General features: G+C 48.5%; 1 protein-coding gene across 5 annotated transcripts in view; it reads right to left on the bottom strand.

Annotated features, from left to right (window-relative positions):
- HIVEP1 (HIVEP zinc finger 1) overlaps nucleotides 1–6,778 on the bottom strand; it is a 118,973-nt gene extending 112,195 nt beyond the window's left edge. For 4 of the 5 annotated variants that reach the window (XR_010623149.1, XR_010623148.1, XR_010623150.1 and 1 more), the window contains exons 1-2: nucleotides 5,959–6,107; nucleotides 4,313–4,459 (exon numbers count right to left, since the gene is read on the bottom strand). Coding sequence is in view for 2 of the 5 variants with exons in the window: in XM_065752296.1 (XP_065608368.1) it covers nucleotides 4,313–4,352 (40 nt within the window). In the remaining 3 variants the exon portion in view is untranslated. Of the gene's footprint in view, nucleotides 1–4,312; nucleotides 4,460–5,958; nucleotides 6,108–6,694 lie in introns of those variants that run through there. The other variant, XM_065752297.1, reaches the window with a different exon arrangement.
- Between the last annotated feature and the right edge of the window lie 5,661 nt (nucleotides 6,779–12,439).

Below are 12,439 nucleotides of genomic sequence, written 5' to 3'. Positions count from 1 at the left end.
CTGAAAGCACATTATAATTTTCAACCAAGACAAAGAGCCTTTGCTAAATTATGCTTAAAACATAGCAGGCACCTCACTTCCCTGGAAATCATCAGATGCAGAACATACTCCAGCAAACTGAGGCACACTTTTCAGATTACAGCAAAGCAATCAAGCTATTGAACAAAACAACTTGTATTATACTTGCATTTCCTTAGTGTAAGCACAAAGTGTTACAAAGATTTAGACACAGTTATTGAAGTTTATGGGCCCATCCACCATTTGCTTCAAATGGAAATATCTGACTGAGAAGGAAAAACAGAAACAGCAAGAATTTATATTTTTAAAATAAGAAGCTTATCTAGGAAAAAGAACAAGTTCAAAATATTTGTAACAATTTTATATTGGTGCATCACAGCGCTGCTAAACAGCATACAAAGAACAAGCATCTTCTCAATTTAATCTCTGCAATTGGGTACACCAAAGTAAACAAAAACATGAGCTGTTCTTCCTCCTATATCCAGACAACTGTCTGACAACAAACCAAGCTCACTCTGTACTACTAAAAGCATGACTCTCTCATGTAGCTATACCTCCAAGAATACATTTCTGCTTCTGTGCCATTTTTGCTCCATTCACGTATCAGCTGGTCATGTAAATATACTGTGTGACTGCAAGCAAAGCCGTCTTTTACTAGCCTCCTAAAATTTGACACCACAAGCAAGGTTAACTCTAAGAAAGACAACCCTCTGGATGCCTCGTAAGCACTAAAGACTGTAACGATCCCACTGTTTCCAGCCCACCTCCTGAGCAAGACGGATGTTTTCCTCTTTGACAACACACTCATTTTCTGGAGGATGACAACATTTTTGTTAGCCATGCGATATATAGCTGAAATATCCAAGGGGCTAAGACAACACTGGGAATGTCTGCTTACAAAATCCATTCTGGTCACATAGCTGATGGGTAATTCAGATATCTGGTTATCGTCTGGCTTTTTGTTTTGGGTTTTTTTTCATCTTAAGTCTGATACCATGCACAATTCCTCTCACCAGAGCAGCTCCCTGCTGATGATAATGCTTTCCAACCTAAGGATCTATTTGCATTGAGAAGCAGGGATGTGACAAAACAAAATAACAAAACAAGCATAGCATAGCTGATGCCTTACTGACATAAGGCATCAGATGTAACACGTTCATTCAGCTGCAGTCAAGCATTAAAACCATGTCACTAGCACATAATGATGAAAACAAATGGCCAACTAATTTTGTTGGCTTTATACATACGTATACATGTATAGAGATAAATTTATTTGCAAAATAATGCTTCCCATATCCTGCTCTCTTGACACAGGTTCTTTCCTGCTGTAAAATTCAGGTTAGTATGGCACTATATATTGACTCATCTATAAACAGCAAGTGGAAGCCAAGAGAGAGGAAGGGGGTACAGAACCTCAGAACACTCCAAAACAAAAATCAAGCACATGTAATAAATAAATAAAACTTGATATTTACAGAGGTTATCCATGCTCTCAATTAAAAAAAAACAAAACAAAACAAAACAACCTTCAGTTTTCTTGCCAAAGCATTAGATTTAGCTCTATATACTAAAGAACGCTATTTCATTTTCCCCAGACAACATTACTTACTGTAAACAAAAGCAACATTAAAACCCTCAGAACTTATTTCTATGCAGCAAGATACCCACAAATTAACTTTTTTTTTTTTTTTGGGGGGGGGGGAAGGGGGAGGAAGAAAAGGCGAAGTTATGGATTCCGTTGCTTTGGTTTTCCTTTGCTTCAGAACTTGTGTATATATTTTAGGTTCTTGGATTTGGTTGTTTATTCTCCAGGCTGACTTGGAAAGTGCAAACCCAGCAACTCAGACCCTGCATCGGCACAACAGAGCAACCAAGGGTTGTTAGACAGTGCTCTCTCAGAAAAGTTAAACATTGATGGGCCCCAGACAAGCCCAGGTAAAGCCACTGGCCATTTGATCGCTATGGGGCAACCAGAGGGGTTGAGACAAGGAAGGAAGAAGCCAGGTGAGGGCATGGGGCACTCTTAGCACATAGTGCAGGAGGTAATAATTAAGTTTAGACAGTGTAAACATACCTTTTATCCTCAGAACAAAAGCCACTTATTATTACATCTTTGTTTCACCTTAGATCACAGCCACACATTCTTTTTACAGATCTAGTTATTATCTGTACCAATAAGCGTAAATTAAACCCTACAGATACATAATGTGTTTGTCGTTTGTTTAAAACGTTTAAGACTCTCAATTTTAGGCAGGTCCAACTTTCTGTACATAAAAAAAAATAAGCTGTGGAGGAACAGAAATACAAAATTTTCCAGCCTCTTCTAATTCCATCAAAACCTGATGCTTTCAGCAAATATCTTCTGCTATATTCTCAGAAACTGGTAAAATGACTAAAGCAACTGAAATCCAGTTTTCCTCATTATCTAGACAAAAAATGGAAATAGGGCATAACTAATGAGAAGTAAACTGATTTTTCAAATCACTTCACCTCTAATAACCCATTTAGTAGCAATGTATGCTCAAAACACATTGAATTTTGCAGAATGTGGGTAGTTTCAACAACCATCTCTAACTGTTAAAAGGTTTAGTTGTCATTTCAAATTAGGGGCTCATTCTATACCTCTGTTTCTTTTTTAAACATTTAACCCGTCCTGATTTATTTAAGACCTCAATTTGCTGTGGAGAAATATAAACTGATGAAAACTTCTATTATAAGGGCAATAAAAGCTAAGTGACTGAGGAAATTACACAAGGAAAAAAAGTAATTAATTTACACAATTAAGAGTTTAATTAGATTGTTTATTTTAAGCATTTACTGAAGCGAATACAAAGCTAAAAAAAACTTTACAACAGATTTAACTCCTTTTAAGTTTGAAGCAATACAAGCGTAGATAACAGAGCACTAAAATTAGATCACCTTTATATTTGATCAGAAAACATAACGCCAGCTGTATCAGCAAGCTGGTAAGAAGCAGTTTTAAAAACTGGAGTCTAATTTATTGCTCAGAAGGGGAAGCAGCATCACCAAACATGAGGCACTGCCGAGTGCCCACTGCTGCTTCTCCCCTCAGTGGATATCTGTGATGGAAGTTGATCCATCATGCTGAACGACACTACTCAGCACTTCCTGAATGAAGACACTGCTAAAATGTCTTCTACAGCAGAGCTGCCATGTGGTAGCAGTGATACAGGTCACAATCGCAATGTCTTCGGTACAGCTGTAAATGCCAGTGCTTAGAAGCCTCTCAATTGTACACTAAATGAAACATATCTTACATTGGTTGGGTGTTGCTGTTAAAAAAAAAAAACAACCACCCATCAAAGCAAAACGTAAAACAGAAACAAATGCTGTTCCTGCCCCTAAAACTTCATGTTGATATTTGTGGGTTATCATTGCTTTTATTCTTTAAACGGATGTTTCCCTACTGCAGCTGTGAAACTCACCTTAAAAGAGCTGATCACAGCCACACGTGAGGGTGCAGGTGGAAGCACGTTCTCCTGACAGCTACTGATCAGAGCAGCGGCGTAAGAGTGTTTTCCTTCTGCATACACATCTGCTCTTCAACTAACCTGTATTTTTCCCCTTACTTAATTCCTCCAGGGCCACTCTGACCAAGACAGCAACAAGCAATCACAGTCTCAGGACCATATCATTGGTGTTCATCTGCCACCCCAGGCTCTGTGCTATGTGTTGGGATACCATTCAAGTAGATGTTCAGTTTGTGTGTCTGTGGGGGGGGGGAACGACTGCTCCTCTCTAAGCCCAGCTGTGTGAGGGAGGGCAAGGAGACCAAGGTCAAACCCAGAGATTCCTGAGGCAGCACGGTGACAGAGGTGATAAATAACGCGGGGGCATGCCTGGGAGGAAAGCCTGATCTCCCCAAAAGCAAGCCACACTTATTACTACTAAGAAAAACAACCCCTGGACGACAGCTCTCACACTGCCTCTACATCATACACTCACTTCCCACCTCCTGCTATATTTCAACTGTAAATTCTTTAGTAAGGAAACAATGCCTTCCTTTGCATTTTCCAAGCTCAAGCTGGTTATTGCTCTACGCATAGAGTGCTGCCATGCACACACACTGTAGGAATAAGAACAGATTCTGCTTATTTTCTCAAATATATATTCTCTCAAAATTTGAGAAGCCTCCTGGGTTACTCCTACAACTGCTGGCAAACAACATTTGGGTCAAAACAACCTCCTTAAGCACATATTCCTTCAACCTCATAGCTGGAACTGCACCCAAGTCTCCAAAAAGCCCTTTTTTTCTCCACTGACAGCAACATACCTCTGAGATTTCTGGGATGTATCTGCTTCGTCCGAGGCATTTTCCTTTAATCTCGTACACTGCTTCCTCCTCCCAGAAATGAAAAGTACAGCAAGCAGAGAGGTGGCAGCTCCATAAACTTGTCAGAAGAGTCAGTTAATCCATATGCTAATAGAATAAAAAAGAGAGAAAAGTTAGGAGATGTGTGCATTAATAAGGAAATATATATATATATATCTACCTGACTAAATCAGCTGTGAAAATGAGTGAGAAGCACGAAGTACTTCTGTACCTATCCTTTTATGGAGCAGTATGTTCCAATACTGTAAGAAAATTAAATTAAATTAGGGTGAAACTCCTTTTGGGATCTCTCAAGAGGCATGAGAAAAACCAAGACACTTTTTTTTTTTTTTTTTTTTTCCATGTTCGTCAGCTGCCTCCTAGCCAGAAAACGACTTCCAACAACTTGTGTCCCACATAAATAAATCCAGAGAACTGAACAACATTTGACATTAGGTTTCAAGATAAGGGATGCTCACGTGTATGGGGAAGGCAGAACAGAGGGCTGTACACCCCAGTGGCAAACACAGTTCCAGAGTACAGGTATGGAGGTACTCCTGGGGATGTTCCTGGAGAAGCACTGCGCATGCAGCACAGGACAGAATGCTCACAGCACTTCTTCCCTTTTACAGTGATCTGCTGGTATACTTCCAGTGCATTTCATCACCTGAAATCCTATACAGATCTATGGCAAAGTACTTATAGAACTTAGAGAGAGGAGTGGTGCTGTTGCACTGTTCCAGCTCAACAGAACGAAATGCCACTTATTTTTCTAGTCATACTACCTCGAGTTGAGACATTTCCTTAGTTAACAGTAGGAAGGATTTAGTTGGATTTATATAAACTTCAGAACAGCTCTTAAAACAGGCTCAGCGATCGCTGACAGGAGACGGCGTGTAGGGCTTTTAGCATCTTCAAGCCGGACAACGATGTTTCTGTAAAAACCGAATTCAGGACCCCTTCGAGCACTCTACTCGCACCCCCCAGCTCAGCGAAGCATTAATGTTTAACGCTGCTTTTGTCTGCGGCTGCTGCACGGACCCAACGAGGGGCAGGCACGGACACAAAGGGAGCAACAAGCGGGATCCGCGGGATCGGAATACCGAGCGGGGGGCTCCTTTGTGCGAAAAGGGAGGGAGGGGATGGGGGGGGGGGGGTGGCACCGCGGCACGGAGAGAGAAGAGAGGGAAGGGATAAGAGGAGGGAGGGGAAAGAAAAGAAAAAAAAAAAAACATGAATGAATACGGAGGGCGGAGCCTGGGAAAACCCCTCCGCAACGCCGCGCCGAAGACCGAACAAAGCGCTGCGCGTGTACGCGCCGAAGGGGGGGGGGGTGACGGCGGAGGGGCCGGAGGGGGAGGGGAGGGGAGAAGAGGAGGGGGGGGTGGGTCAACGCAAGGTAAAAGAAAAACAAGAGAAAAAAATAAAAAATAAAAAATTAAATTAATTTAAAAAATTAAAATTGGGCTTAGAAAAGCACTCGGTCCTCGCAAGTAAAGAGGAGAAGCTCCCACCCCCCAGCCCCAGTGCCCCCTCCTCCTTGCCCCCTTCCCCCCCCCCACCACAACCACCACCACCACCACCATCATCCCCGGCCCATTACGAACCTGACGGAGGGGCCGTGGCGGCGGCGGCCGATGGCGACGCGCGGGGGGGGCGGGCGGCAGCCTCCTTCCCCTGACAGCCTCCAACACAAACATGACCCAGCACCGCCGCCGCCTCGCGCGGCCCCGGCCCTCCTCTCCTCCCCGCGCCGTGCCCCCCCCCCCCCGCCCCCCCCGCCGCTCCCGGGCCGGCCCAGGCTCCGCCCCCCAGGAGCCGAGGGGCGGGGCGTGGCCGGGGGCGGGGCGGGAGGCCCCCGCCGGGCTCCCCTCGGGGAGAGCCGCGCCGTGACCGGGGCAGGGAAGGGGGGGGGGGGGGGGGGGGAGGAGGGGCCGGCCGAGGGAGGGGGCGGGGGGGGTGTTTTACCGTCCCTCACTTTCTATTGCAGGAAGCCGGGCCGGAGCAGTGACGTCACCGGGTCTCCCGGCCACGCCCCCCCGCCCCGCCGCCGGCCCGAGCGGGAGGGGGTGGGGGAGGGGTCATCGAGGGGGTTTCCGTGTCCCCTAGCGGGCAGCACCCGCGCTCCCCCTCCCGGAGCCCCGCGCCGCCGCCGCCGGGCGATGTGCGCGTCGCGCTCCCCCCTGCCGCCGCCCGGCCCCCGGGGCACCGGCACGGCCACGCACACGCAGCGCCGCGGCTTGACGCGGAGATCCCGGAGGTTCCTCCCTCTCTCCCACCCTCCCTCCGTCCGCCCGTCCCTCCCCGCCCGGGCTTCCCCGCGGCCCCGCCGGGGGAACTCACCGCCGCGCCGCGCATCCTGCGGCCGGGAACTTTTCATGCCGGGCGGCAGCCGGCGGCGGCAGCGAGCCCCTCCGCCGCTGGAAGTGGGCGGGGGAGGAAATACGAGGAGGAGGCGCGTCGCACTCGCCGCCGCGGCGCCCCTTTTTTGGCCCGGGGCTGCGGGGAGGTGGGAGGGGGCCGGGGTCTCTGAGCTGCTCACATCAGCTGTGCGGGGCGGACGGCCCCGGGCTGGGAGGGGCTCCGGGTGGTGGGGGTGGGATCCTCGGTGTCTGCCCTGGGATTTGTGCTGCGCCCGGGTTGGGAGCGGGGAGCGGCGTTTCCAGAGGCGTTGAGTTTTGCGGAGGTCCCTTCTTCTAAGGGCGTTTAATCGCACGAGGCGTTTGTGAGTGAGACGGGAGATAGCGAGGTGGGAAGGTGCGGAGTGGCTGGCTGCAGACGTGCTTGGTAGGCGTGAGACCGGCCACAGCCTCGGCCATCTTCCCTCTTGAGCTCGCTTAATCTGTACCTAGAAAACGCGCAGGACTGACAAGGCGGTGGGCTCCCTGCCTCCTGCACAGGAGCAGCGCTCCTTCCACATGAGACAAAAACCCAGGGGACAGCCCGCCTTCAAACCACCTGGAGGTGGTGTGTGCATCACCATTGCTAATGAGAGATTTATGGGAGGATCAGACCCTCAGGGAGCACCCCTAGGAGGAACATTCCGCTGTTTCTTGTCAGGCGAGATGAACTCCCCGTTAGGGGCTTTGTTCGTCTCCCTCTGGCTTTCAGATTTAGGGCTGCTGCTGAAGAACAGAGTTGCCACCAGGCTGATCGCGTTAACATGAATATGATCCAGCAGGTGCTGTTAGCTTAAACTAGTCCTCCAGATCTGACCGGTCGCTAACCTGAGATCAAGTGACCTCTGAAATTATCTCCAGGCTTCAACTCGTCCTGTTCAGCTGTCCTATAGAATGTGTCCCACTGACCTTTGCATCACACTGCATCGCGCTCCTTCCTCTTCTACCCATTCCCTGAAAGCTTCAGGTTGTTGTCGCCTTGCCTTAATAAGGGAGGAAGCATCAGATGCTGACCTTCCTCATACAGTGCCTGAGAACAGGGACACAGCACAGCTGCTGCTGGTGGTGAAGGAAGTCCCCAGCCACATTCTCTTTGTGAAGTCCCGAGCAAGTTCAAAGCAGTGCTCTGATCCGCAAGTTGGAATGGTGGACAACCGCAACCCCACTGGAGCCAGCAGGAAAGTGTTCTGCTGAAAGAAGTCACCCAGCAATGCGAAAAACCAGTCCTCTTGGCACACCATTCTGTGTAGGAGAGTGATAGACACTCTTTCTCTGCAAACAAGCACTACTGTCTTACAAGAACACCTTAGTGAGGTGGCAATGAGGAGGCAGGTCCTTGAGAGGGGAGAGGAGACCAAGAGGACAATGGGATGACAATCCTGTGTAGAGTTGAATTTGATGATCCTGATGAGTTCTGTCCAACTTGGGCTATTCCGGTGTGTCAGGTGGTGCCAGCTGATCCACGCTTCAACATACAAACAACAGTTTGGATCAAAGAACACAAAGCAAAGCAATGAGTCCGGTCCCGTGAGCTTGTTCCCACCATGAACAGGGACCCCTCCGTGAAGGTGGGGTTCCTCAGCCTCACACCTCACGTGAGGAGGGGTCGGAGCCAAGGAGTGGGCTCCAGCTCATCTCTGGGGTGGCAGAAAGTATACAGACCCGAGGGCAGTCCTGGGAAAGCTCCAAGAAGGCAGCCTGACAGGCTGTGTGTTTCCTGCCTGTGTCCACTGGGCACACCAGACCGCTTCATCTTTTTCTGTCTGTTTTTCCATCGTAGAAAGGAAGCGTGTACCCACTCAGTACAGAACTTTGGGAAAAATGCTATGTATGCTTGCTTGGAGGAGGCACAGAGTAATATTCTCCAACCTGCAAACGAAAGACATTTTTTAAAAAGTTTTCGGCGACATCTGAAATGCCACATTGATATACACATTGAGAATATCTTTCATAGCAGAATTTAGACGCTTTTAAGAGTTTCACCTAAAAGGAATCCTACAGGATACAGATTCCTTTTAAATGACTGTGTGTATCCGAATGGGGGAAATTAAGGCTTTTTTCCTCCTGAAACTCCACTGCATTTTCAGGAGGACACCTATTTTTAAACATCCTCTAGATTTACACTTGAAACCCCTACGCTCAGAAACCTGTGTTCTATAATGGCTCACAGGTATTTTATGTATAAGTATATACACACGCACACATTAGGCTCTCAGGAAACCATGATACATTAGGTACTCTTAAATAATTCATTGTTAAGCACCCCATGATAAATCTCTCGTTGAACAGCTTGTGATTTTGCTGGAATTCTCGGTATATATTGAATGTGAAGCACTGTGGTAAATTTAACTGTGCTAAGCATCAAATGTAAAAGTTTTATATTGTACATTACATCCTGGCACACAACAGAGAATCTTTATTATTAAGGCTTCGGGGAATTTTTGAGGTAACTTCTGAAGTTCTGAAAAGGAAGGAGGAAAAAAAAAAGACTGAGCACCATTTCTCTGTAGAAGTTGAAATTTTCTCAGAGAATGGAAATTCTGTAAGTAGTCTGTACTGAATTAACACGGAGGCTTTGTCAAGGAAATTGCTGTCTAATAGCTTGTGCTCTGAGGCTCCTCGTTCAGTGCCATTCAGCTGGAAGAACTGAAGCATCTTGGCTTACCTGGTGCCAGCCGCTGCTCAGAGCACTTCCAGGGCTCACCACACTTGCAGACAGATGAGAGTTAGGGCAGCATCTGCTCCCACTTTCCTTCAGCAGTAGCTGTCACCCCATACACTAACCCCTCTCCCTTGTCAACGGCAGCCAGGTGCTGTGCTGGAGGCAGGCATGGACCTGGCAGCGCCCGCTGCCCTGAGCACCAGCTGCTTGAGACCTTCTGCATGGCAGTACTTTCTGTCTGCCCTCCCACGGCATCCTGCAAACTGGTTCACTTCTGATTTGAACAAACTGTCACTCTGTGTTGGAAAAATGCACCACTGAGGAATTTGGGTCCAACCCTATTTTCTGCTTCTCCCAGGTACTGCAGCTGCATGTGGCAGCCACTGAGAAAAGTGTGAGTCTGTTCAGCTCCGGGTTAACAAAGTGATACAGGGTACAATTTACTGACTGAGCTTCAAACTCTATCAGGTATTATTAACCAGCAATTCAGTGATAGAGAGAGCTTCACAGTCGCTGATGCTGCACCTAGTTATTTGTACCGTGTTCATCATTAGTGTGGGAGTGCCTCAAACATGTCAAAGGCCATAAGGAAGACCTGGGGAACTACAGGCCTGTCAGCCTGACCTCGGTATCAGGGAAAGTTATGGAGCAGATGATCTTGAGGGAAATCACACAGCACGTACATGGCAACCAGGGGATCAGACCCAGCCAGCACGGGTTCACAAAGGGCAGGTCGTGCTTGTCCAACCTCATCTCCTTCTATGACTGGGTGACCAGACAGGTAGATGAGGGAAAGGCTGTTGATGTAGTCTACCTGGACTTCAGCAAGGCCTTCGACACGGTCTCCCACAGTATTCTCCTGAGGAAACTGGCAGCCCGTGGTGTGGACAGGTTCACTCTTCTCTGGGTGGAGAACTGGCTGGAGGGCTGTGCCCAGAGGGTAGTAGTTAATGGAGTTAAGTCCAGCTGGCGTCCTGTTACGAGTGGTATCCCCCAAGGGTCAGCATTGGGGCCCATCTTGTTTAATATCTTTATTGATGACCTAGACGAGGGGATTGAGTGTACCCTCAGTAAGTTTGCAGATGACACAAAGTTGGGAGGATGTGTCAAACTGCCTGAGGGTAGGGAGGCCCTTCAGAGGGATCTGGATAGGCTGAATAGCTGGGCTGAGCTCAATGGGATGAGGTTCAATAAGGCCAAGTGCCGGGTCCTGCACTTTGGCCACAATAACCCCATGCAATGCTATAGGCTTGGGGCAGAATGGCTTGAAGAATGTAGAGAGGAAAAGGACCTGGGGGTGTTGGTTGTTGCTTGGCTTAACATGAGCCGGCAGTGTGCCCAGGTGGCCAAGAAGGCCAACAGCATCCTGGCCTGTATTAGAAATAGTGTAGCCAGCAGGAGCAGGGAGGTGATCATCCCCCTGTACTCAGCTCTGGTGCGGCCGCACCTCGAGTACTGTGTTCAGTTTTGGGCCCCTCACTACAAGAAGGACATTGAGGCCCTGGAGCGTGTTCAGAGAAGGGCAACAAAACTGGTGAGGGGTCTGGAGCACAAGTCTTATGAGGAGCGGCTGAGGGAGCTGGGATTGTTCAGTCTGGAGAAGAGGAGGCTCAGAGGAGACCTTATTGCACTCTACCACTTCCTGAAGGGGGGTTGTGGTGAGGAGGGGGTGGGCCTCTTCTCCCTGATAAATAATGACAGGACGAGAGGGAATGGCCACAAGTTGCGCCGGGGAAGATTTAGATTAGACCTGAGGAAACATTTTTTCTCTGAAAGAGTGGTCAGGCACTGGGATGGCCTGCCTAGGGAGGTGGTTGAGGCACCATCCCTAGCGCTGTTCAAGAAGCGTTTAGATGAGGTGCTAAGGGATTTGTTTTAGTAATTCAGTGGGTAGGGATGGTGATAGGAGGATGGTTTGACCAGATGATCTTGTAGGTCCTTTCCAACCTAATGAACCTCTGAACCTATGAACCTATGAACAATTACATGTGTTTAAGATGCCATGCTAACATCTGTTTGGGCCAGCATTTGTCCTCGGAAGAGTCCTGACATCTGGGCCACTTCCTTACAGGAGAGCTTCCTGGTTGGATTTTAGGAAATATTTCTTTTCAGAAAAAAATGGTGAGGCACTGGAATGGGCTGCCCATGGAGATGGTGGAGTCACCATCCCTGGAGGTGCTCAAGAACCATGTAGATGTGGCACTGAGGGACCTGGTTTGTTGGCGTTGTGAGGATGGGCTGGCAGTTGGACTAGATGAGCTTAGTGGGCTTTCTGACCTTAACAATTCTATGACTCTTGGCTGTAGCTCCTGCAGGCAGGGGAAGCAGTGCCCACCTACCATAAATGTCTGGCATCAGCCCTCTTTCCTGTCAGCATACCAGGCCTCGTGTCCAGTCACAGACACAGAGATACCTTCTAGTAGAGTCCCTCTGCACCATGCCCAAGCCACAGGCATGGGGTACATGAGATGCAGGCCTCACTGCAGAGGAAAGTGGTGAGGCCCAAGAGCTCCTCACCGCTCTATAGGCTGGCTGCACACCCTGCCTGGCTAAACCCTCCATGATGGTGTGACAAAATCTAAGGGGAAAGAAAAAGAAAGAAACAGAAACAGCAGCCTAGTTAAACCAGTAGCACTCTTCTCCAAAAGGCAGCACCAGTGCCTGGAGTAAGCAGCACTCACGCTGCTGCTGAGCAGGCTGAACCACCTCAGACTCAGCACACCACACATCCAGCTGGGTTTTGTGGGATGTGATGTTAAGCCTGTTTGGGAGGGAACTGTTTCCATGCAGAATTTTGAGGAGGTCAGTGGAGGATTTGGAAGAAAGCAAAGGCTCATGTGCCATGCAGTGTGTGATACTGTTGGGGTTATATTAAAGGGCTGAGCCAGCTCCGACTCCCTTCCTCCTCCCCAAGATGGAGCTCACCCAAGGCCCTGAGCACAGTCTTGTGTCCAAACATGAGGCAAGTTCGAGCATGGGCTCGTGCTCTGAAGTTATCGTAGATGAATCCAAAAAAGCAAGTCCCAG

Source organism: Cyrtonyx montezumae, unplaced genomic scaffold, assembly GCF_038088225.1.
Source record: "Cyrtonyx montezumae isolate F1298 unplaced genomic scaffold, pur_monq_1.0 scaffold_8, whole genome shotgun sequence".
Classification (NCBI taxonomy): Eukaryota; Metazoa; Chordata; class Aves; order Galliformes; family Odontophoridae; genus Cyrtonyx; species Cyrtonyx montezumae.
Note: the sequence above shows the minus strand (reverse complement) of the source record. Positions and strands in the feature narration are given on the sequence as shown.